The 26,558-nt window shown below is 41.1% G+C and overlaps 1 protein-coding gene across 2 annotated transcripts in view; it reads right to left on the bottom strand.

The window, feature by feature from the left end:
• The window catches only part of NALCN (sodium leak channel, non-selective), a 303,251-nt gene that overhangs the window by 229,820 nt on the left and 46,873 nt on the right, over window positions 1–26,558 (bottom strand). For both annotated transcript variants that reach the window (XM_045081349.1, XM_045081348.1), the window contains exon 7: window positions 18,512–18,666. In XM_045081349.1, the coding sequence (XP_044937284.1) occupies window positions 18,512–18,666 (155 nt within the window). The remainder of the gene's footprint in view (window positions 1–18,511; window positions 18,667–26,558) is intronic.

The following is a 26,558-nucleotide window of genomic DNA, read 5'->3' as shown; positions in this document are numbered from 1 at the left end:
AGTCCACTCACTTTGTGGACAGCCTATCTCTATACTGTCTGAAGACACATGTTTGGTAAAATATGGTATTTTCCCTGATCTTTAACTTTGTGTTCTGCCATTTTGCTGTCCCGTATCACACAAAGGCACCCGTCAGCACTGAATTAAAAAAAGGTTAACGCCGAGTTTATCAAAATGCCACGTCACCAGCAATCCAAGGGAAATGAAACACACTGTTAAAACTTCCTATGATATTAATATTGGGGAAATAGACCTTATCAACACAATTGTATTTAATTATACCACCAGACAGTCGACATTTTACTCTCAGGGATAAAACGGCTTACATCCTTGATAATTCTCTAACTTTGGGTTAGCATCAATTAAAATAATCATTATACAACTCAACCAGCTCATAGAGGAGTCAATAATTATGGCAGAAATCAAACTACCACACAACACATATTGACCTCAGTAAGTAAAAATAGTATCAATAAGCCACATTTTAGGGGGCTTCCCTGCTGCAAAAAGAAAAAAGAACCATTAAAACTAGTAATGCCAGAACTGAACATATTTTATCCGGTTATGCAGTAAATACATTTTAAATACTTTTTTTTTTTTTCCTCCAGCAGATTTTCCCCCGCCTCTGGCAATCACCATTACGCTTGCTATCCTCTTCCTCAAAGGATTAAGCTTCTGCACAAAAGAGAAGTTTGGCAACACTAACCCCTTCCCTGTCCGTCCATAGCCTTGTGGTGGCTCCAATCTGTATGGCATTGAATCTGGAACAGTATAAAAAGGCAAGAATCTTCCCCACGAAACAGCACAGACCGCAGATAAGAAATGAACCACTCGGCTGATTTTATGAAATGTCCTCAACAAATGCGTAAACAGAGTCAGCCGGAGGCGCTTACACCTGCCGGGCGACCCTTGACCTGTAGGAGCTAACCTACAGAAGGGCTGCTTTGCGCACCAGGTTAGCGACCAGGCGATGGTACCTCTTGTGATGCTTGGCACAAGGTGGGCACTGAATAAATGTTAATTTTCCTTCCCTTACCCCCACAAATAATGGTTGCTGTACAGCACAACTCCTACGTCCCCTTGAATCTCGCTCCGTACACAAATAACAACCAGCTGCTGCCCCTCGTTTCCAGGCTGTCTGCCATTAAGACTTTGCTCCCAGGTTCCATTTCCAGGGGCCTAGGGCCTCTCAACCCTTCTGTAAAGGTCTCGGCCAAATGCGTGTTTCCCCACCAGCTGCTCCTTTCCTTTGTTCATCTTCCAGGCCGGGACCAGCAGCTTTCTGGTGGCTGATTTTCTTCTTCGGCTTTGCAGACTAATCGTGGACAGCTGCAAGCTAATGAACCCCTCCAGGTGTCCACCCTTAGGTTAAAGTGTGGCGCGGTCAGGACACAGGATGGTAAGAATATGTAAGATGTGTCATCCATTATTTTGACTCCATTTCTGTTCATTCTGGCCTTATTTTACAGAGCTTCATTAAACTCAATTCACCACCAACAACGAAAATGAGCATGAGGCATTTCTTTGAAACTGATTAAAAGAAGAAAATAGTTTCATTTTAGGAATCTGCTGGAGACTGGAGAGTTTAACCAAGCTCTGCTATGTCTAGGTTATTAAATAACATAGTTTCGATTTTATTTATTTATTTTTTGTTTTGGCCTACCAAGTTTCTTTTAAAAAAAAAAAAATTTGAATCCTCTTCCACAATTTATTTCTTGAAATCTAACACTATGCTTAGGCTAACCAAAAAAATTAAATCCACAATTAGAGTCCCAAAGCCTGAAATAAGTCATCTCTTCATAAGCAAGAATGAATTTAAGAAAAAATGGAAATATAATGCTATCCATCCATCGTTCTGTATCAGCGCATACGTGGCGCCTTAAAGTACTAGACACAGTCCCTAACATGTAGTAGGATCTCAATAAATATGTGCTGGATGAATGCATAAGGGAATGAATGACCATCAGAAGACTATCTACAACCCTCATTTAAATCATTGCTCAAATATGGTGACTGTCCACGTCAAGACTTCCAGAAAATTCCTGATTTCCAGAGTCCCAATAAGTGCAACAATAGCAGCAAGCAAATTACATCTCCCAGACAAACTGTCTTCAGAAATGCTATTTTATATTGTTTTTATTGGTCTTTTGTAAATATAATAATATTTTCCCTTTCTTTTACTTGTTCTCAGTAAATTTTTCTGGCTAGAGGGAGGCACTGGGGAATAACAGTATTTTGATTCTGATTTTCTGAGCAAGCTTTTTAACCATTGAGACTTAGGCCCATACTAAAGACTACTCATCTGATTAAATCTAATCAAGAGTCCTTGGATTTGATGTCTAGCATATCATCCACTCTTTAAAAATTTCTTACTTAACGTCAGTCACAGATTTAGTAGCCTGTGTATAAGACAACAGAGAGGAGACGTCCAGGGTTGTATAAATCCAGGATAACCTTTCTTTGCAAACCCCATGTTTAGAATTTAAGGAACTCTGACTCAGGGAAGGAGAGCCAGGATGGGACTCTCATGAGCCTAGACAAAATCACAGACGTGTTGTGGTCTCTAGCTTTCCAAATCCAAGGGATGTAAGAAGAAGCGAACATAAAGGTTGTCGAGGAGTCTAGGCAGCTGTGGGAAAATAAAACAAAAAAGAAGCATGAGGGAGCTCGTGGGTGGCTCAGTCAGTGAAGCAGCATCTGCCTTCAGCTCAGGTCGTGATCCCCGAGTCCTGGGATCCAGCACGGGGGCTCCCTGCTCAGAGGGGAGCCTGTTTCTCCCTCTCCCTCTGTCCTTCCTCTGGCTTGTGCTTGCTCTCTCTCAAATAAATAAATAAAATCTTGAAAAAATAAAAAATTTTTAAAAAAGCATGGGATGAGCACTTTTTCCTACCTTTAGTCTAGGGGTTGGCAAGCTTCCTCTGTAAAGGATCAGACAGTAAATATTGTGGACTCTGTGGGCCCCAGGATTTCTGCTGGAACTGCAGAAACCTGCTGTAGCATCAGAAAGCAGCCAGGGACCAGAGATAAACAAAGGGGCATGGAGTTGCATTAAACTTTATTTACAAAGTCAGGCAGAAAGCAGGATTTGGCCCACCAGCTGAGTCCTGCCCTAGTGGACTGTAAACACAGGGCTTCCGCCTCGCTTTAACTCTTTAGAAGCCCAGCAAGGACAAAGCATCTCACGTTAGAACTGGCTTTGCTGGCAGCAACTCAGTGTAGGAAATCGGAAAATATTTCTTAACATATTACTCCCAGTTCCAGTGAAAATGTACATGGAGGGAAGAATATACCAGTAAAGGTGGCATACACTAGCAGAGGAAAGTGTGAGCATCTTGTTCAATGAGGCTGCACGATCCCCAGCGTTTTGCCAAGACTAAAAGAAAGGAAGCTGATGCCTTGGAAAGACTATAGATATTGGATGAGTTTTCTCTGACTTTTTTGGGTGACGTTAGAATAGGGTGGTCTGTAATTCACTCGCTCATTTACTTGATAATTATACAGCTAATAAAAATGATCATTGTAACCATAGTTAAATTTTACTGAGGACTCTTCAGCAGGAAAATGAGAAAAATCTAATCTACTAGTCGCTGAGATATGCACAATTTTTACCCTGCATTTGCAGGTGGAGAGAGGTCAAATATCTTGTCTTGTGTCACCCACTTCCAAGCTATGGATTGTATCCTGAGCTGTGTCCTTCACTTATCGGGGCCTGAGTCCTGACAAGATGCCCGTGTCTGCATGGGATGCTGGGCACACTCCATACTATCATCATCATGATCTGCTCCAGTCCCCCAGAGCTGCTTTCCTTCCCGGCCTGCATCTTGGCGTTGGTGGGCGGAGTTAATGTCAGGCCTGTGGTGATGTGAGGAGGAGGTGTCACTCCTCCCTCTGATACTTAGTCCCCAGTGGTCTTTACTTGAAAGTCTCCTTCAATTCAACTCTGATGTGGTGTTGAGGTTTGTAGTCACTAGTCGTTTTAAAATAAAGTAATATACTGGGGTGCGTGAGTGGCTCAGTGGGTTAAAGCCTCTGCCTTCGGCTCAGATCATGATGCCAGGGTCCTGGGATGGAGCCCTGCATTGGGCTCTCTGCTCAGCAGGGAGCCTGCTTCTTCCTCTCTCTCTGCCTGCCTCTCTGCCTACTTGTGATCTATCTGTCAAATAAATAAATAAAATCTTAAAAATAAAATAAAATGAAATAAAGTAATATAACTTCCTGGGCAAATATGGCTTATCTTCTATTAGACACAGGAGAGTGACAAGTACCTGAGAACCTGTATTTGCTTTATATTTAGGTAATGTCTGATTAGGCTTGTTAATTTAATTTAATTTAATTTAATTTTTTGCTTCCTGGTTAGAGCACTTACATGGTGGGAGAAAGCAGGTGAATATTTGCTGCAATTAATATTAAGAAGATTAAGAACCCCAATCTCAATCCATCAGAATTTACTCTCAATGCTTCCATCACTGCTACTGCTTATTTGTAGTTTCTCTCTCTCTCTCTCTCTCTCTCTCTCTCAGATTTTGTATTTACCAAAGGAACCACAGAGGGATAGTTTTACCAGGCTGCACAGAGATCACTAGACTAATTCAACAGCAAAAAGTAATAAAAACGCTCCTGACTTGGAATTTTATAAAAATTAAAAATTCTTGTAAATATACGCTTGCCACGTTCTAAGAATTAATAATCAAAATGTATAAAATATAGTTTTGAAAGTAAAATAGGTGTAGGATCATATCAGAGAAAGAAAAATTGCATCAGTTTCATGAAAATTGTAAATATGTCTATATAGTTGCTACATAAAATAAGGCTTTATGTCAATTTGCGGGACAAGATTTACTTGGAAACGTCCTTCCTTCATCGTCTTGATCCTGTGCCCAAACAACACAAGAAAATAGATAAAAGTTAGCACCAAAGCAAGTGGAATATGCAGTGGGCAGAGTGTGACAGAACACAAAATGAGAGCCACAAGCAGCAGATCTATACTCAGAGTCAGTATGACCCTAAGGGCTGGGGCTGGGCTTCTGTTGCTGCTGGGAGCACCGTCACCCAGCACTGGGAGCACCGTCACCCAGCACAGGAAGCAGACGCTGAGCTGGGGGAGGGTCTGCAAAGCCAGGAGTTCCACAAAGGCCCGTCTGCATTTTAAATGGAGACCAGAACAGTGCCCTCCTGGCCAGACAGGCAGAGAGAGATGCTGGCCTTCTGTCCAGATCCTTACAGGGCCCAAGAAGTATCTCTTAAGAGAAACTAGGACCCCAAAAAAAAAAAAAAAAAAAAAAAAAAGAAGAAGAAGAAGAAGAATCCCTACTAAATCTCTACTAGGTTTAAAAAAAAAAAAAAAAAAGCCCATGCCTAAGGGTAAGACCATAACATTGCAAAGACAAACAGTAAATCTTAAGGACTATCAAAGAAAAAAAAACACAAATATGTTAAAAAAAAAAAAAAAACAAAAGCACCACAATTAGACTGAAAGGAGCGTTGTATTCCGGAATACAAGGGTATGGTTTCAAAGTCTGGGTGAAAACCAAATACCAACTAAGAATTCCGTACTCAGTCAAGCTAGTATTTAAAAATAAGATGAAGACATTCTCAGAAAAGGTGATAAGAAGGAGGCAAATTTGACCAGGGAAAAAAGGAAGGTAGCACCCTTCATCTATGTCATTAAAAACCTTCTTTAATAAAAACTAAAGCAAAAATATAATTCTCAAGCCAGCATTTCTGATGATCAGACCTAACATAAGCATTTGTCTCAGATGTTAGGCAGATTGCTAAGTGTAAGAAATGCTGGATACAAGGGCGGGGTGCAGAGGATGCGACTTGTTTCAAATTGGAACATTCCTGCTTCATTTTCTCGTATTCTTACTCAAAAAAGGTGTGTGGGCACACACACGGGGGCACACGCTCCTGCACCGGGCATACAGCTATAAGATTATCGTCAGTTAAAGATCAACCAACCCTTTCTTCCAACTTTACCTCACCTTCATTTCCCATTTTAATATCTCGTTTGGAGAAAGGAACGTAGTTATTCTGACTCACAGCATTACATTTCAGGTCCTGTACACCCGGCATAGAGTAAATACATAGCGAATGTCCGTCGAGTACCTTATTTCTGAAAACATCTCCTTCTCTATTTATGATGAGAACGTATCTTGTATTCTCCAAAATTTCTCCTACTTTCATGAAAATGGGATTACATCGCAGTTTTTCCTTATTATCTAGAAATAAATCTGATCAACAATAATTTTTGTAATAGCGATTGTGGTAGTTATCTTTGTTTTAATAGTGGCAACTAATATTTACTAGGCATTTATCACTTATCTTTTTATATTCGGTTCATTTTTATTTGGTATCTTTATGTTAGTATATTTAGTATGTTTCAGTATCTTCAGTATAATTCCTGAATTCCGGGGCCTAGGGGTGTGGGAGCTGAGCGGTCCAGGGGCTTAACGGTGCAGAGAGGGAAGAGACTCCAATGGCCGTCTCAGGGTGGCTGCCAGCTACTTTCTCACAGCTCTGTGCAGCTCAGGTTAGAAACCCATTTCCAAGAGCCAAAGAGCTTTCCCTTCAGAGGAGGAGGCCCTGAACCTTGTCAGCACAGTTTTGCTAAGCAGGGCTCATATATTAGAACATGCAATCCCAGGAGACGTAGGAGATGGCCTTCCTACGGCCTCATTGGCCTTGAGGGAAGAGCTGTGTAGGACTTCCCAGATGACATTATTCCTTTTTGGTCCAACTGATTAGCTGGTGAAATTAATTTAATTTCATAGACTGTCAAGGGAATTATGTTCCACTGACTGCCATTACCCGCAAGGGAGAATCTCCTTGACGGCCAACACAAGACTTCTGTGACAGTCTGTTCACATTCGTTTCATGTGGAAATCTGACATAAGGCGGACACCACTTAATTTCAAATGAGAGATGACCTTAAAAAGGCAGGAGTTGTATCTGAAATTTATTTAAATATTCCATCACGAAGCTTCCACAGGATAATGATTGAAAAAAGACGATGTAGCTAATATAAAATTCTCCCACACATGATCAACCAGTCCTTGAGTACATAATGAGCTCATGAAGAATTAGAAAGTACATTCCAAAAATACAGGAAGCTTTGCTCCTACTTGAGGCACCTGGGATCTAATGAATGAGCTCATTGGGAAGAAAAGGGTAAAATGTACACACACACACACACACACGCACACACACACACACACACACACACACGCACACACACACACACACACACACACACAGCCAGACAGTCGGAACCAAACAGAATGAAGCATTAACTTTCAAGGGCAAACTCTGTGTCCCAGTTCAGACAGAGGGGGGACTAGGGCTGCTGGTGGATGGGAATCTCCATGAACACAGGCCCTGGAGGGTGGGTCATGAATGGGCTGGAGGAGGCCTCGGTGGGCGAGGGGTCGGAGGGAAGTAAAGAAAAGAGAATGAACACCCTGTGTTCCAAAGAGCACAAACTACACTATGGCCTCTGCTATCTTTTAACTTCAGGATCTTCAAAAGAGAATTCAAAAGAGAATTCCTTATACTTGAAAAAAATCCACTCTCACACAATAAGAGCAGGACTGTGAATTCTGACAATCCTTTTAAGAAATAAAACACTATTTATTATGTTAAAAATGTGCTTACCCTTTGACCTAGAAATTGTCTTAGGAACCCGTTTTAGAGAATACCACACATGCACACAAGATACAGACGTATCTGTGTGGGTGAGCCTGTATTCACCACCGAATTACTTACTGTAGCCAAAACCTGAAAATCACTTAAATGTTATTAGCATTTTATTAAAAACCATGAGACTGGTGAAGAAAGAAGGAAAGGAAAGGAGAGAGAAAGGGAAGGACTTACAGATGGCAGAATTTATTACTTTCCTGAAACCTCTTATGCTATTTGAAGTCTTATTTTTGTCCTCTATAATTAGTTAAAATGTAACTATAAACCTGCTAATTTCCTGGAAACCACTACATATTTGCAAAGAGTATTGTCTTCCATGTATAATAAGAAAAAAAAGTCATTATGTTATGCCCTCAAAATCCACTTATAAAATCCCTTTCTTCACTGTCTGACAGCACTATCCCTCCACAGGTGTGTCTGATTCATTCGAGAGGAATTCCGGGTCACCCACTGGATCTCAAACAGTGACAGCCTTTTCTCGAAAATCATGCCTGCTCATTCTATCTTTAGACCCCCTGTCTTCCTAATATTCTGAGTAATATCGCCTATCTAATTTCAGTTTAAGTAAGTCTGTGACCCTGTCTGGAATCTAATGAAGCCCAACAACTCTATTCCTTGAGCAATCCTCAAGCACACACGTTTGCACTTAACCTGAGGACAGGTACGGATGCCTGGATCCGGGGAGAAAACCCCTGTACCTGACCAAAGACTCCTGCAACTTTTCCTCTCGTGGAAGCCTCATGATCTTGTCCTCTATTTAACAAAACTATGTCACGTCTACCTCGCCCCGTGACAGAGGAATTCCTTCAGAAGGCAAGTATAGAATTGTCAGCCATATAAGTAAGCACTTCTGGTTGAATTCTGTTGCCCTGCTTCTCTCTTCTCTACGGGTTTTCATAAAAATCGATAAGTAATTCCAGGAGCAACGCTGCACATAAAGATTAATGCCGGGGAAACAAACCTTTGGTGCTTTTCCACCAAGTATAAATCTCAATTACATCTTTTACAAATTAGTCTTTACTGTGGCTTTTTGCAGCTGCAATAAAAATGTACATTCTGCAATAAATCATAGTTATAGATACATAATAGCTCCCTCTTTCTATTCATTTGTGAAGTTTTCATCTGACACCTCATACTGACACACATGAAATACAGTTTAACATCACTTAAATCTATGAATCAATGTTTATCAGCAGCATCAGCAAAGTTCAATTCACATTCTACGATGATTTGAGTAAAAGTCACCTTCTTTCATCACGTTTTAATGGCCATATTTGATATCAGATGTAGTAGGAGACAAATTATAAAAGTAATGGAAGGCCGATAGGAAAAAAAACATGGGGGGGATTTTAAAGTAAAGCCTGTATTAAGACTAGAACGTTACAGCAGTGTAGGTGGCTTTATGGACAATCGCATTTCAGCAAGATATGGGGTCGTTTCAAGCATGGAACGCTTCCAGTGATGACAGAAACCATGGATGCTGTTCCCATCAATATTTAATAAAACTGATTTATGACTCATACAGGGAGCTGAATGTGTACCTTCTAGTCAATACCACCCAAAGTCAAATAAGAAAAATACCACAAAGTGGGTAACAGCTAAGATATATTTCCCATTGGGAAAAAAAAAATCAGTCCCGAATTCCAGTACCAATAATAGCCTTCTTCAGAAGTGACGTGGGGGTAAATGAGAATCTGGCAGGCTACAGTCACTCTAATTATTTTCAATTTATGAAAAGGCCCATTAATTTACATCGAAAGTTTTTTCAAAGATTATAATGTGTATATGCATCCCAAATCCACATCTTAACTTCTGCAGGATTGATGACCTGCAGTTTTCCTACCTGATATCTCAAAAAGGCATGTATGGAAAACTTTAAAATTTTAATAATAGAAAGGACTAATCAGGTAAATACTTTTTATGTCTTATAGTTAATAAAGGAATTAATATGCATTTTCAAAATCATTTTAAGTAAACTTGTTGGTTAATTTGCAGTATTTAGAAAGCAAAATGAAATATCCACATCTCAAAGGGAAAGAGAAAGTTAATTCAAATATGCAGAAGAAATTAATGCACACAGTGATAAAGTACATACAAAATGCACATAAATCATAATGGAACTCTGAGTTTAGCTCAAATAATTGTGCATCTGACTGCAATAGACCCAATACTATATTTTCTCTTGCTTTCAGTGTTCTCCCCCACATCTCTAGCCTCTGTATCTACCATCTCATTTTCTATCAAAAGCATATTTCCTGCTTTTTGCTGCCATTGCCTCAAATCCTTGTCCCACTGTTGATAGCTCGGTAAATCATCTTGTAAAACTACCCTGCCCCCCAGGTGTATTCTTTCATTCTTCAATTTTTACATAAAAATCACATTTATAATGCACCAACTCTGTCGCACAGTATGCGAAGGGACAGACGTCAAGCCAGAGACCTGCTCTCAACGGCCCGCAGTTTCCAGCGGATGTCACCATCACCATCACCCTCTTTCACACCCATCCTTCTGTCCCAGAGGCACCGTGCTGGGAGGAGAAGGCAGCAGGGCTGCTGGATTGTTACACTGGAAGCCATGTCCTTCCTCTATCAGAATGACACCCTCTAATGAACCAGCTGTCCCGAACAGCCACGGGGAATGGTGGTGACCCACGGCCGATGTCAAAGATAACGTAGGCTTTGACCTTAGCACTCGGGCAGCAGCAAGCCATGGCTCCCGACTGTGGCCTGGGTGTGACTTTGGGCCAATCAATTCTTTCTCATCTCCTCACTTTTAATTTGGGATAATGACACCTGATGGGTTTGTTGTGAGGATGAAAAACTCCTCGGATAGAAAGCTTTTTTGCCTGGTGCTAGATATATAATAAGTAATCGATAAGTGATAAGAAGCACTTATGTAAGAAATGACAGTAATTACAATAATAAAGATTGTCCGGGGGCAATTAGTCACCATAAGAACACAGTGTTTCTTATTTCCTGGTTTTGCTCTTGATTGTTGTTCAATAAGAAGAGGGAGGACAGTCCCCTACACTCAGTCCAGGTAACATTAAAAGCGTGTGTAACTTAAATGTTTCTTCTGTTAGTTATTGTCAGAATATTCTGTTTATAGTTTGATCTTGCTAATGGACTTCCTCTATCTGATATAAATTGTTTCAATAAGGTTTAGTTTATTATGGATTTTTGAAAATTTGGGCTTTTGTGTTTTGTTCTTATGATTCTAAAGGCAAACGGCAACAAGAAATGCCTGATATCTATTTACTTCTTAGGTCACTTCTCAGCATGAATTTTATCCTTATATGTTGTATATTGGGCTGTTCTCTCGAAACTAAATACATTTTGATCTGGGTGCCTGGGTGGCTCAGTGGGTTAAAACCTCTGCCTTCGGCTCAGGTCATGATCCCAGGGTCCTAGGATCAAGCCCCGGGCTCTCTGCTCAGCAGGGAGCCTGCGTCTCTCTCTCCGCCTGCTTCTCTGCCTACTAGTGATCTCTCTCTGTCAATTAAATAAATAAAATCTTTAAAAAATTATGTTTTGATCACTTTGATGTATACAAATATATAATTATAAAGCTGTACGTCTGAAACTTACATCATAAAAAAATAAAAATAACAAAGAAAGAAGTAAAAGAAGACAGACAACTTCTCTTCCTTCTTGGAAGCCAGACACTGTGGAAGCAGTCTGATCATAACTTCATTCCAACTATGAGAAAACACCAGACAGAACCAAGTTGAGAGATACTCTACAAAATAACTGATGAATGCTTCTTAAAAGTATCAAGACCATGAAAGACAAAGCTGACAAACTTATGGATTGGAGGAGATGAGGGAGTTAATATGTAAGTACAATGTGGGATCCTGGGTAGGATCTTGAGATAGAAGCAGATCATCAGTGGAACAACCGGTGAAATTTAGCAGGATTTGTACTGTAGCTGATAACATTGTGTCCAATTAATATCTTAGCTGTAATGAGACAATACAGTTGTATGAGAAGTTACCATTCTGGGAACCTGGGTGATGTGTATAAAGGAACTCTCTTTACTATTCTGTAAATTTAATGTGAGTCTAAAATTAGTTCAACATAAAAAGTTGAAAAAAATTAAGTAAGTGAAGACATTAAAAAAGAAAAACCAACAGGTAACTCTGGATCTGTTTTGTTTTTACCTGACTATTCAATGAATGGAGAGTTCAAATCTGAATAGATTTGTACTCATCTGCTGTACCCAATTTCTTGCCTCTTTTGAAAGATCGTGACAAGTAAATTGCCAGTTTAATGGCATTTGCTGTGATTTCCTTCCCACGTGTGACAGACTTGTTGCTTTTTTCTAACTGGCATATCACATCTGTTTGGATAGCTGGTTGTCTTCTGCAGCAACATCTTACCAGAGGTGAGTGACGCTAACCTTTTCCTACAGAATTAAGATTACAACTAACTTGCAAGGTATTTTTTTAGGTTTGTTCTTAATTAAACATTGATCTGAAATGTAAAAAGTCTGAGGATGGTAAGTTTTAGTGGGAGTCTGTGAATCAGGAGAATTGAGTTTAGCCCTGCCTCTGGGCGGAATTCTCTAGAACTCTGACCTTGCTCACGCATGCTCAGTTGCCCTCTCGATAAAACTGTGTGGGTGAACCAAATGACTACTATCTTTTCCAGCTCAAAATTCCTCTGGTTTCTCTCTAAGTGCCATTACAGAAAATCACCATGTCTCAGACTGTACATGTCCCACAGGTGGATAAGCATGAGGCAACAGAGGGGAAGGGAGAGGCTGGCTGAAAATGGGTAAGTACTCAGAAAATGGAAGGAAGCAGACACATTTTCAAAAACCAGGTACACTGATGGGGTATTTTGGTTTCACCTCTACAGTACAGTATTTGGGGGTTGTCATCTGTCCCCAAACCTTTTCACCATGTGCTGGTTCCCCACCTCTCCACATTCTCACTGTAATCACAGAATGCAAATGTCCATTAAACAGATTTTGTGACCTTCAGATCTGTCCTCCAATAATGCATATTCCTCTGTAGGTTTGGAATGTGGGGAGAATGTGACGTCCCAAGTCCCTAGGTTAATGTCCTAGGGAGGATGTATTAGCTGAGGGTCCTTGAGGATGAGCTGCAGGAAAAGTATGCAGAAATAACAATGGAAAGGTATTTAAATGGAAGAGAGAGACAGAAAACAACCGGTGATTCCATCACTGTTTGGCACAGAGGCTTATGGGAGGACAGAAAGTCAACCACTGAGTGCCGGGATGGTGCAGGACATAGCATGGCAGTGGCTTTTGCTCAATGAGCCTGGGGACGCTTTTCTGAAGTCTATGGAAGAAGAGCCTGTTGGCAATCTGCTAAAAGACTGGGAGAGGCTCAATCCAGGGTCACAAACTCAAATGTACAGGGATAAATAAAACTATAGACACAAGGCTTAATGACACTGTAGAAAATTCAACGGCATGGGCGAAATATGTGTAAGATTCTAATGAGAGAGAGAAAGCACACAGGGAAATATACTTCGGAGGATAACAAGAGAAGAACAATTGATAATGAAGACCAAAAGCCACCAAAAATTGGCCCTCTGGAATTCGGTACCTCGAGTAGCGTGAGACAAAACGTGGGATATCCGTTAAAAGGAACAGAATGCAAGGAGAAGGGCCCCTTGTCCCCGTCCCCTCTCCTGCCACACCTTGCTGTAAGATCTGGAACAATCTGAGTAGCAAACTGCTGCAGGGAGAAAGAAATAATATGAGGCATGGCCGGGCTAACTGGAAAGCACTGTGCTCGGCTCTGCCAGGGCAGTCTAATTCCTGGCTCATGTGTGTTCACTCTGTGCTGAGTATTCAAAGTGCAGCATCTCAGTCACTTCTAACATCAACCTTGAAAGAGAGGTGTCTCCTTCACCCCATCTTACAGGTAAGGACGTGGAGGCTGGAAGAGGCTAATTGCTTTTCCCAGGTCACCACACCAGTAGGTACTACAACTGTGATCCAACCCCCCTTGGCCATTATTTTGAGTATTGAATTTTTCCTAAAGTAGATAATTTTTTACTTTGCAATGCATTCTTGTGCAAGTGCACTATACCTCCATCGTGTGATGCACATATTGTGTAAGATGATACATTCTTTATTGCTGTGTATAAGGACACTAACGTCATTACACTACCTCCCTTGATTTTCTTCTCGTCTCTTCTACACAACTACAAACTGGAACATTTATATTATACCCTGGAAGTCCTGGAGTCGCATTAGCTTTAATTTTACAGTGAGGAGATAGGAGAGACTAGGTTCATGACCCATTCTTCTTAACTGGCCGAGTGTCTTCAAGAAGGAATGATGTAAAAGGAGCTGTCTGAGTTCTTGCTTCTTCAACAGTAAACAAAATGAGTTGGACACGTTCTTTCTCTCAGGACCTTGTAAGCCCTGTGTCCTTGTAACCTAGACTTGAGTTCTGACAAAGTTTCAGTCCTCTCTGATGGCTCTGTGGGTCCTGGGTTCCTCCAGGGGCTACTCCTGTTTTAGCATTGCTCGGAAAAGAAAGAAAAAGAACTGACTTGATCATTTTTTTCTGGATGCCCATTGGATGCTTTCTTTAGCTCTGAAGTCCAGCAACTTTAGTAAGAATGCCTCAGCACTGACTGCTCTTTGCTCATCTGCTGAGGCAGTGGTACCCTTTAAATCCATTTATGGGCCCAGCACGCCTCCGCTGTACAACTCTGCTTAAATCCATTTATTTAGGTCGTCTTCTCCCACAGTTTTAAAAACTATATCTCTTGGATTTTTTTTCTAGTTTTAAACATACCTAAAATTGCATTTTTTATGGATACGGTCCTCATTCTTTTTGACTGTTACTCACCCCTGAAATCAGTTTTAGAGGACTGGGTATTCATCAGGTAACACTGCGGGAGAGAAGGCAGTTTTTTAAAATTCTTTCCTAAGGTAGGTGTGTTTGCCTGTGTACCACTGCCGCCTCTGTCCAGGTACTCATAACTGTGTGTGCATATTAGAACACCTTTGAGCTTCTAAAAACCATGTACACTTGGGATCACTCCATGGTATTCATTTAACTGGCCGGGAGTGGCACTTGAGGACTGGTGTGTTTAAAAAACTCCCCAAGGTGATCCTACTAAGGGACAACCAGGTTGGACCCTTGTATACGTCTACTCGGATCAGCAACATCGGGGCCCCTCTAGACAGAGGGTCTGTCTTCTGTATTTCTTTACCAACTGCTTGCAGGAACAAGGGCTTCACTTTGAGGGACCCTTTTAAGTCCCAGAAAGCTCCCACGGTCAGCCACACACTGATTCCCTGGCTCCAAGAGAGGACTGTTGTGCTCCTCTGGGAATAATCTTTATTTTTAATGTCAGCATTCTGCTGGCTCTGCCTGAGATCTTCAGGAGCCAGAACCCTTTCAGGAACTAATCTGTTAGATAACCCAGTCTTCCGATCTGTGGTCTATTAATGACAGGTTTTTTCGGAGTCTTGAATATGGAAATTACATCTCTGTTTCTCAGTCTCCTTGATGGTGGCTGATTTCAGAGATGCGAAGTTGTCTTTACTCTGCAATTTTACAGTTGGGGCTCTGTGTAATTTTTCTACTTTAATGACTCTGACTTTTAATATGTTTTAAAAATTGAGTTTCTCGACATCATCAATTTTAAATTTTAATGAGACATAAAGCTACTTATAAATGAAACTTCATAAATGCGTTGAAATTCAATGTATTGTATGACAATTTGATTAGTAAGAAGAGGAAATGTGCTTCTTTTTAAATTAATCATGCTTACTTATGTATGAAATACAATGGTCAAATTTACATGCACCATTAGGCACCTAATTGTTTTAAATTCAACGGCATGCCAAAAGAGATGATCATGTGTGTCTAAGAAAATAACTTCTTTTCCTCATTTTTGAGGGGAAAGTTATGTTTTGTTTCCATAAAAACTTTAAAGATCATCTAAAACACTCCAACTTGTGTATCTACGTAGATGCATAGTATCAGACCATTTCAGTCCAAACCACAGTGACCATTTAAAAATTTTTTGATTATAGTACAAAGTTAACAATTCATTATGTAACCATTCATCATTGAATACCATTGAACTCGGGCATCATTTGAGAAAAAGAAACAAGCAGACCAAATCGAGCTTGTCTGGAAAGGCAAGTCCTGAAGAGTGGCGAATAGTGCCAAAAAAAACCAGAAAACTGGGGCAAAGAACAACAAGAAAACAACTTAATTCTCCATTATGGCTCTATATCCCAACACAAACATGACTGGTCACCGTCAGATTCAAAGGGACATATACTTTGTTCAGTCCATTAGTAAATATTTACAGAGGCCAGCATTGCGCCAGGCCCTGAAGACAACGGAGATGAAAAAATGTACTTCCTGTTTTCAAGGAGCTTAAATCCTTGGGAGATAAATGTGCAAATAAACAGTAAGATTTTGCCTTAGTAGGGGCCTGGGGCCCCAAGGGCAGTTCTCTACTTCAGTCAGTCTTCTCAAGCCAACACACTCTATGAGGAAACTCCCTCCCTTGAAGAGAGTACCGTCCATTGGTTAGTCACTGGAAGTCACAGTGGAGAAAGCTGAATCAGCTTGAATATAATGCTGCATTCAAAATGTTCAGGAAATGGCTTGATTTAGCAATATGATTTGAAAGGACTGGAGGCTTTTGTGCAAGGACAGCCTCACTACTGAATGCTGGCTACCCTCCATACAAGACATGGGTACACCCAGTGAGCCCCCTTCAGGGAAAGGGGGAGCTGCAGGTTCCAAGAAGCCATGCACTCGACCTGTGCCCCAGCTGCTTGAATTCCTGCAGCTTGTTCCACCAGTTTACCGAACCTATATATCCCATCTCCCATACCATAACTGTGATTTCCTGCTCATCCCTGAAAGTCATCGGAATAATGCATAAAAGTCCTCTGCTCTGAGGAACCGAGAGGAAGGATGTAAGATTGATTCCAAAGCCTGGTAAGTTTAAGAGAGTAGCAAACTGAAATGCTTCCACCTCTGCTGGCTTCTGAATTTTTTGACTTTTCGAAATTGTGTCATTGGTCAAAGGATGAAAGATTATCCATCTAAATTCAGTGCTGGAAATCCACCCCTGAAGGCATATTAAAATAGAAGAATAAAAATTTTGGAATGTTATTTGCAAAACTCATTTTTTAAATACCAACTATTTTGTTTTTCAGGCCTAGTTCAGTATTCTTTTCTATCCAGAGGCTGTAGCCTTGTGGTTTAGTTCATATATCCAAAAAGTATTTCTCCATCAGTGCAAGACCTTCACATATTCTCTCTGAAATTCCAGTATTTGGCCCAGAGTTCTTTGGCCCCATCCTGCAGTCTGTCTGAGAGTTGATATGACTACAGGAGGATTTATCAGGCACCATTTCTGATGTGCAAAGATCAACTGGCTAGGTTCAGCAGTTGCCTTCAGGCTTGAAAGGAACTCATGCTTTCTTCCCTGGCCATGAAACCCCCCATTGTACAGCTGCCCACTGAGATATGAAGCCACACCAAAAGTCACCGAATAGATTTGACTTCCAAAGGAGCATAACCACCACCTTGCTATACACTGAGACTTTTCTCTAAGACCCTGTGAGTGTCTAAATGCTCTTAAACGCACCTGGGCCTTGAAACTTTAAGGAAGAATTGGTTTTTGCTTTCTTTTTTCCAAATGATTCTGATAACAACCCTGTTATGGCCTGAATGTTTGTACTCTCCCAACCCCAACTACATATGTTGAAGTCATAACCCCCAATTCGATGGTATTAAGAGATGGGGCCTTTGGAAGGTTGATTCAATCTAGATGATGTCAGGAGGGTGCTCTCTCACCATGGGATTATTTTCCTTACAAGAGAAGTTCAGAGAGTTTTCTCCCTCTCCCTCTTCCTGCCTCCATCCCTGTCTCCCACACACTTTCTCACTCTCTCGCCCCACCCCCACCCCCACCCCCACGTAAGAACATGGAGAGAAGACAGCCACGTGCAAGCCAAGGCAAGGGGCCTCACCAGAACCAACCGTGCTGCCACCCTGATCTTGGACTTCCCGGCTCCAGACTGGTGTGAGATGAATTTACATGATGTATACCACCAGTCTATGGGTGGCTAAGACAGATTCTCAAAGCATAAAATAATGGGCGGGTTTTTTTTTTCTTTGATTCAGTAATGAAATTTGTACAACTTGCACAGAATTATAATAAATGCAATGATACCAAGTAAATGGCAGATGCTAAGAGCTTCCATTACTGTATATAATGGCACATTTCAGGACTTCATAGGACAAGCCACAGATAAATGTATACATTTGCGAGAACATCGTATTCGTGTACAAACACTTCCCACACATTTATTACACTGTTGATGGATATTCAGTAAGTATCTCCTTAGTGGTCTTCTGTTTCAGGATTACTTTCCAGCTCTCATGCACTCATTAATGGCTACTATCTCGGAGACATAAGACTTACCTTGCCTACTGGAGTACAGGTACATGCGGAAGGAAACCAAGCCTTGCTTATTTTTAAGTCAACAAGCCCTGAACCTGGCTCAACAACATATTTTTAAGTGCTCTAATTAGGAATCAAAATAGTCTCAAATCAGGAATATGTCACTTTCTACACACCCTGTGGAATACCCATCCGAGCAGACTGTAGTTTACAGACTGTGGGGCAGACGGTATCACAGTCCAGGCAGAAGCTTAAAATCTGCCACTGTGCTTCTTAAATGCTGTACAGGCAATCGTAACAGAAAATATCAACCACACAAGTATTCTTTCCATTTCATAAACATTGTAAAATAGAAACTGAAAATGTGTTTTAGCGGTAAGACAGACCTATCTCATTAAAGCCACTGTAGCCCAGCTCTTGCCTGCTAAGTCCCAGGTCTTCCAGATCCATGCATTTAAATCCTGGGGGGCACTGGTAGCCTTCCTCCAGCTCTGGTGAGCAGTGTGTATCTGGGATAGCTAAGCTATTCCAGGTTACGTTTCTGTGAACAAATTACAAAGAGGTTAGCCGATTTTGATCCTTGTAGATGTTGATTAAAATGAATAATGTAATCAGCCTTTACTAATAGCTGCCCAGTATGGACACAGAGGTCAAATTCATGCTTCCTGGAGGGTGTTCATAGCATTGACGACAGTAAACATTCTCGAATGATACCTGATGCATCCTCAGAGTAGTGCTTCGTAAGAACACCATTACTATCATTGTTTTTGTCATTAAAGACCAAGACCCAGATAAGCAGAGGAAGGAATTTTCCTGTAGATTTGTAAGGAATGTTAATGTGCTTGGGGCTTCCTTGTTACTCACAAAATGCTTAACCTAACTGGGGGCACAAATTCGACTTTTCCACTTCTAAGCAATAGGAAATGATGACAGGCATTTTCCATATGGTACAACTACTAGAAGCCTCATAAATGACACTTGGCCTTCTGTGTTGGCAGATGTGCAACTGAGAAATGAAACCAGACAAAACAAGATGAGACTGAAGAAACCAAAGGGATGGCATTGGAAAAAAAAAAGAGATTATGGGGTGACTTGGTGACAGCTCTAGGAACATGAGCATCTTTTAGGTGGACGGTGATGTATCCCTGATTCATCATTGTGGAGGGTAAGTGGAGATTAAATTGATGTACAAGGATTTAGATAAGTAATGGCTCTCTTGGGAGCGAGTACAGGTCATCACTGGAATGGTGACTGCGGAATCTCATTCTGGGCTGACCTTTAAAATGGGCCCCGGAAAGCTGCTATCTGGGGGAATTCACACAGCTTGTGCGGTAGCCAAAGTTGAGGCTAGACGATTTCACAAGCCTTCTAAATCCATGATTCTATTACAACTCATTTCCTACGACTTCAACGTAGGCATTTCCTATGTTGGGGACCATCCTCAGGACAGTCTCCGTCCCTCAGATTACAGCCAAAATGAGGCAGACATGTTGGATCCTGTTTCTTCTTTAATACCCTCTTCTGTTCAACTGATTGCTTTCTTCCCTATACATAATATGCTTTCTCTATAAAGAGAGAGTCTAGGTCTAGGTCTAGAGTCTGACCCCCAATTTCCTGAGATCCCTCACCTGCTTGAGGCAACCAAGCACACACACATTTACGGGCTGACACACACACACCTCAGGTCTGGTGACAGCTCACTCAGGTCTGTCTACGCCATAAACAAAGCCCTAGAAGCCTCACCTGCATTTCAGACACCTCAAGTGTTTTCCTTCAGGGTTCCGTTAGCTGCAAGGAAATAATCAGTCTACTGGCTTCAGGCAAGAAGTATTTAAAGAATTGTTCCCTCTAGTCCCATGCTAAGCTGCTCCTTTGGATCCCACATGCAAAACGCCAGGGGAAAGGTCTCACTGTGGACATTACCACCTGGTTATGTCAGAGAGAGATGGTTTTAGACGGACATAGAATGTATTTCTCCTCATGTCGCCTTGTTATATGTAGGCCAAATATTCATCCTTGCTGAGGTCTCATCCAAATTTCTAATGTGGAATCCACACTTTCGGGCAAAGTGGTAAGGGTTTCAGGGGAAGCTGTGCTGGGTTTGAGTTCACGCCCTGCCGATTTTGCGCGGTGTGACTGAACACCGTTTCTAAATGTTTCTAAGCTCAGTTTCTTTATCGGTCAGCTAGGGAGAGCAACCTGACTCAGGAGCAAAGCCTGTGTGAAGGTGAGGGAAAGGAAACCAGGGGGTGCCCTCAGCCTGGCACCCAGCTTGTTAAAGAGAGGTTCAGTAATAACAATAATGCTCAATAAATGCTCATTATAAATAATTAGTAATCATTACAATCATAAAATGCAGCATACAGTCAAAACACATGTGAAAACACAACAATAAAGACTTGTCAGAAGAACAGAAGGAACTCAGACGCATGATACCAACGGCGCTTTGTACGTGATTACGCAGCTGAAAGAAACTTCATTCATCACCCAAGTCTTAACTTAAGGAAGGTGAAGGTGAACTTCAGAGAGGGAAGCCCATCAAAATTAGCATTTTTTTTTTCATTTCTAAGACTTTAAGAAGACAACAGCAGCAATGTTTAAGAAAGCACATGACAAAGTTCAAAAAACATCATCTTTCAGCAATTTGGGTAGGAAACTGGACTCCCGAGGGAGTCTGCTGGATGTGACTTCTAGCTTAGCCTTTACTGGATGTGTGACCTCCCCTATTTGTGCCTCAGTTTCTTCCTCAGGCAATGGCAGGGAAATGCCTCTCTCCCAGGACTCTGGCAAACCTGTAATGACTTAGGTCTGTAAGGTACTTTCAACAGAGTGCATGGCAGACCGTAAGTGTCAGGTGTTCCTGATTGCTGCTGGTATCTCGACATTTGTCCACTGCTTAGATTGGAACCCAAGTCCTGGTGTGTGCTGCCTCAGTTTCCACACCTCTAAAATGGGGATAGACTTTTTACCTACTTGTAGGAGTGTCATAAGGACTAAATGAGCCAGACTACTAGTCCCAGAATAGCACTAGAATTAGTCAATCACTCAGTAATTGTTAACTATTATGATTTCACTGGTTGGTAACTATTAGAGTGGTTTTTTCCTTTTTTATTCTACTTTTTTTTTCATATTAACACTGATTCTCATTTTAGGCACAACTCTCATCAGTACAGATATTATGTTGAAATCTTTTGGCTTCAGAGGCAGCAGATTTGAAACATAATATTTTTGCCAACATCAAGCTATTAGCAAATGCTTGTTAGAGACACATTTATTAGATGATTAGTTGCCTTGGAACTCATGTATCTAAAACCACATGATGTGGTTTAGAAGTGGAAATAAACATCAAGAGTTTTAGAATGTGTATTGGTTATTTATCTTAGTTTCGTTGTCACAGTTAACAAATATCTTCTAGGTTTTATTTTTATTTGTTAATGTTAATTATTTCCCTCAGATATTCATGATAGAACAAGAGGCTCTCTGGAATTAGGGAGGGTAGAACTCTTGCTACCATCAGCCAAACTCTAAAAATAGACAATGATTCTTCCAGTCCTAATAAATATTCACTCATGCTTAAGTGGGTTTCAAGACCTGCATTCCTTACTCACAGTTGGATTTCTTGAAAAAAATTATCTACGTTTTAATCCCTCTGATGGAATTTTTAGTCCATTTTCATGATCTCCAACCCACTGAACTTGCTCTAGTTTATTTCCATGTGCCCCATCCAACTGGACCGTTTTCAGTTTTTATCTTCTGCAACTTCTGAGAAGCATTCCACATAGTTGCTTTAGTGCTAGGCAGGATAATAGCCCCCTAAAGATGGCCACGTCCTATTCGCTGGAACACTTGGATGTGTTATGTTACATGGCAAGTGGAATTAAGGTTATAGATGTGAACAAGGCTAAAGTCTTGAGGGATTATCCTGGTTTCTGGGTGGGCCCAACCTAATCACACAAGTCCTTAAAAACAGAAAACTTTTCCCAGTTGTGGTTAGGGAGAGAGAGAGGCAGTGTTGCTGACTTGGAAGATGCTGGTTTCATCCCCACTTCTCAGGTCATTCTCCTTTTCCATCTCCTCCTCCTGTAACTGGCCCTCGGGCCCGAGTTACTCTGAGCTTGGTTCTTAGGCTCCTCTCTCTTCTCATGCTATCTCTCTCCCTATGCAGACAAATCCATTTCCATAGTTTCAGTTCTCTCTCACCCTAGGTGTCTTTTGGAGTCTCAGTGGTATGTGTCTACCTACCTATTAGATGTCTCCACCTGGCTACACCCCAAGTGTCTCCAACTCTGTACCCCTTACTGAACATGGACTCCATCACCAACAGTTCTTTGTAACAAGCAGCATCATGAGACCTTCATCCAAAGTACTGAGCAAGTTTGAGATTGAGGAATCTCCTTGACACCTACTTCTGCCCCAACTTCCATAACTCATCGTCATGTGTCCCTTAATATCCTCCAAAATATCTTTTGAGCTCATTCAGCTCTCACCATGTCCATCTCCTCCTGCACCACTCTCTAGTCCCCTGACAGGTCATCCTGCAGCCACTCTTAGCCCTTCTGACCTACTAGCCACAGAGCATTAAGACAGAATTTTCATAACCTGTCTTAACTGAGGTCTGTCTGTGGCAAATCTCATCCATAAAATCCTGAAGGATTTGGCTCCTCCCCTTTCAAGTGTCCTGCTGTCCAACCACGGTGGGCTTCCCCAGCTCTTGGTATGCTCCTTCTACCTCTGGAATTTTTCCTCTGCTTGGGAATCTCTCCTCTCATCTTTGTTTGGTTAACCCATCTTTCAGCTTTTGGGGCCCCCAGCCTCAATGTCACCTTCTTAGGGAGCCACTCCAAGTCCCTCAGACTGGATTAGACATCTCTGCTGTAATTTCTCAAAGTACCCACACTTGATATTTTGGGCTCTTGGGAAGTGTGAAATTCATGTTTGAATGGTCAGCTGTTCACTGGGTGTCTTCCAAACTCTACTATTCATTCCCCAGCAAAGCATCCAATTCCATATAGTCCCTGACACACAGTCTGTGATGGTTAAATTTATGAGTGAATTTGGCTAGATTATGGTGCCCGGTTGTTTGGTCAAACACCAAGTAAATGTTGCTATGAAGGTATTTTTTTAGATATGATAAACATTTAAATCAGTAGATTTTGAGTACAGCAGATTATTCTACATAAGATGAGCGGGCCTCATCTAATCTACTGAAGGCCTTCAAAGAAGGTACTGAAGTCTTCTGAAAAGAATCCTGGCTCCAAACTACCTTTAGATTCAAGACTGCAACAAGCCCATTCCATAATTTCCAGCTTGCTGGCCTGCTCTGAAGAGTTGGGTCTTGCTAGTCCCCACAATCTCATGAGCTGATTCATTTTTTTAAAAGATTTTATTTATTTATTTGACAGACAGAGATCACAAGCAGGCAGAGAGGCAGGCAGATAGAAAGAGGGGGAAGCAGGCTCCCGGCCAAGCAGCGAGCCCAGGACCCTGGGATCATGACCCAAGCCGAAGGCAGAGGCTTTAACCCACTGAGTCACCTAGGTGCCCCACACAAGCTGATTCTTTAAAATGAATCCCACTTGGGTGCTTGGTGGCTCATTCAGTTGAGTGTTGCACTCTTGGTTTTGGATCAGGTCACGATTTTGGAGTCCTGAGATCAAACCCCATAGCAAGTCTGCTGGAGATTCTCTCTCTCTCTCAAATAAATAAATAAAATCTTAATAAATAAATAAATAAATAAGTAAATAAATAAAATGAATCTCATTGCTTTCTATGTACACATCTTATTGGTCCTGTTTCTCTGAAGAACCTTGACTAATACATAGTAGATGACATCATAACTATTTTTTGGCTGACTGAGGGAATGTGTATGTGTTTTCCCACCATTATTTAAATCTATGGCAAATTTATCTATGTGTTTGTTTATTTGTTTGCTTATAAAGTAACCACACAAGAAATTCTTCAACAATTGGATCCTATTGTTTTTATGGGACTTCTAAGTGTGGTATAAAAATTGGCATGGATTTTCCATTTTTTAAATTTTGGCTTTAGTAGTTTCCATGTTTCAAAATGAATACTGGAATCCCTTGGAGCAGTTAATTATTTTTCAAAAGATATTAATTATCTGCCTGACATATGACTTTTTTGTTTGTTTTGTTTTGAGAGACAGAGGGAAGGTGGAGGGGGCAGAGGGTAGAGAGAATCTTAAGCAGGCTCCCAGCTGAGTGTGGAGCCTGACTCGGGGCTTGATCTCATGACCCTGAGATCATGACCTGAGGCAAAATCAAGAGTTGGATGCTTAAATGACTGAGCTTAACTGACCCAGCTGCCTTTATTTCTTAATAAATATCATTTTTACAAATAACATTTTGTTATTTGTATCATTTTTACAAATAACATTATGTTATTACAAATAACATGTTTTATGTTTATGTTTTACAAATAACATAATGTTATTTGTATAATTTTTACAAATAACATTATGTAAGGGTCTGAGATCTAAGAAATTGTGTCCTCAACTTGTTGCTAATATTGTTTATAACTACCCCCAAAAAAATACCTCAGCACTTAAGGGTTGTACAGTTTTAGTTAATCATTACTCCTGATAGTAGACATAGTAGAGAGCAATGATTGAACCATATAGGGGAGCACAAGGATTATCATCTCAGTTCAATGATTAACCAATTTAATTACCTTGGGCAATTCAATTTGGCCATCTGAGCCTCAGTTTCCTTCTCTGTAAAATGAGAACCTTTTCAGCTATTACTAAAAAACAATCCACACAATGACCTCATTACACTTTCACGTTTTTAAAAGAAAGGTAATAACAATCGAGCGAACCATGCGCCCATTGTGTTCTGTTCTCATCTCTCCACAGGACTCACTCACGCCAAACGCAACAGCTCAAGATGTTGTGTTCACATTGCTCTATTCATTACTCCCACTGTCATCTCTCTCTACTGATATCAAACTGCTGTCACTGCTTGCTTCAACACGTTTAGTGCTGGCCCTCTGTAACAACTCTCAGCTTATGGACATAACTATGCTTATCGTTACGTAGCCCCTTTTCAGCAATTATTTTCCCCATATTCTTGGTGTGGCCACTTTATTTCATTTGGCCATCTGTTCATCCAAAATGATTAAATTTGAAAGGTCTATTCTATGCCACACAACATGCTAGGAATGGAGATGACTAAGAAGATATTTCCAGATCAGAGGCTTTATCACCTAGAAAAGGAATGACCACAGTAGAGCATGATGAATGCTTTGAGAGGCAGATATCGGCTCCCAGCGTTACAGGAGCACCTGTAGGTGGTGGATGGTGACCACTGGGAAGGTCTCCCAATAGGGTCATGTGACCACTAAAGGATCAACAGACACAAGATTTAGGGCAGATACATGTGCCGCCCTCCTAACCCCCTGCCCTGGGCATTCTGGAAAGTGGAAATGCCAGAGCCTGTGTGTGCAAGGAGAGAGAATAAGAAGTTGCAGGGACAGAAAGAGAACAACTTTTTTACCCCTTCATTCATAGGGTGCAGCTTGTTCACAGCTTCCTCTCAGGGCTTGTAAACAAGCACTCGTTACCATAGCAAACAATTGCTAAACTACATTCTCAGAGATTGGCATATTGGGGAAAAAGACAAAAATCTGTGCTTTCCCCACAACTGACAAAGTGTGTCTGATATACTTGAGCTGACTACAATCTGTCCCTCATTTGTGAGAATGGCCAAAAAGGCCAAACACTTTAATTTTACAAAAGAGATCCTTACTGAAGTTATTTGCAAGATTTCCACAAAATATACCTATGACAGGAATTTACAGAAGATATATAGATAGAAAGACAGATAAAGACACAGATTCTTGTTTATATTTTTCTTGTTTCCCTTGAAGAATTGAACATAAGCAGAAAAACACTGTGTTCTTGCAGCCAAAATGTGGTCCCTTTCTTGTAAAAAATACTCATAGCGGCTCAGCTACACCAAATGTGTTTCTGAAGTTTGCATTCCACAAGGAAACTGTCAGTGCTGCAAAGGAGATACGCAGCACAACAAATCCATACACAACAGGGAACACCGTGCCTAAGAGCAGCTGGTCATTTACGGCCATCAGTAGGTTTCTCTTTTATTTACATTGTACGTTCTAGAGAGAAGTCATGAATGGAACATACTTCTGGTTGAACCCATGGAGTGAATCTCTCTCTCTCTCTCTCTCTCTCTCTCTTTCTTACACACACACACAGAGTCTCTGCCCTTGGGAGGATAGTGAATGTATCCTTTGATACCTTGAGGCCTGGCTTGCTTCATTCCTAGTGGCAGGCAGAAAAACAAGGCTCACTTTCTTGCATTCAGAGGTGGTCCCTCTCCTGTGCTGACAACAAACCTGCTCGGACAGCTCCCGCCTTTGGGGTTCATTCCAGAGAATCATCTGGCTTCGTTC

This window comes from Mustela putorius, unplaced genomic scaffold (genome assembly GCF_011764305.1).
Source record: "Mustela putorius furo isolate JIRA1106 unplaced genomic scaffold, ASM1176430v1.1 tig00000551_pilon_pilon_pilon, whole genome shotgun sequence".
Lineage (NCBI taxonomy): Eukaryota > Metazoa > Chordata > Mammalia > Carnivora > Mustelidae > Mustela > Mustela putorius.
This window is presented reverse-complemented; position numbering and strand designations above follow the sequence as displayed.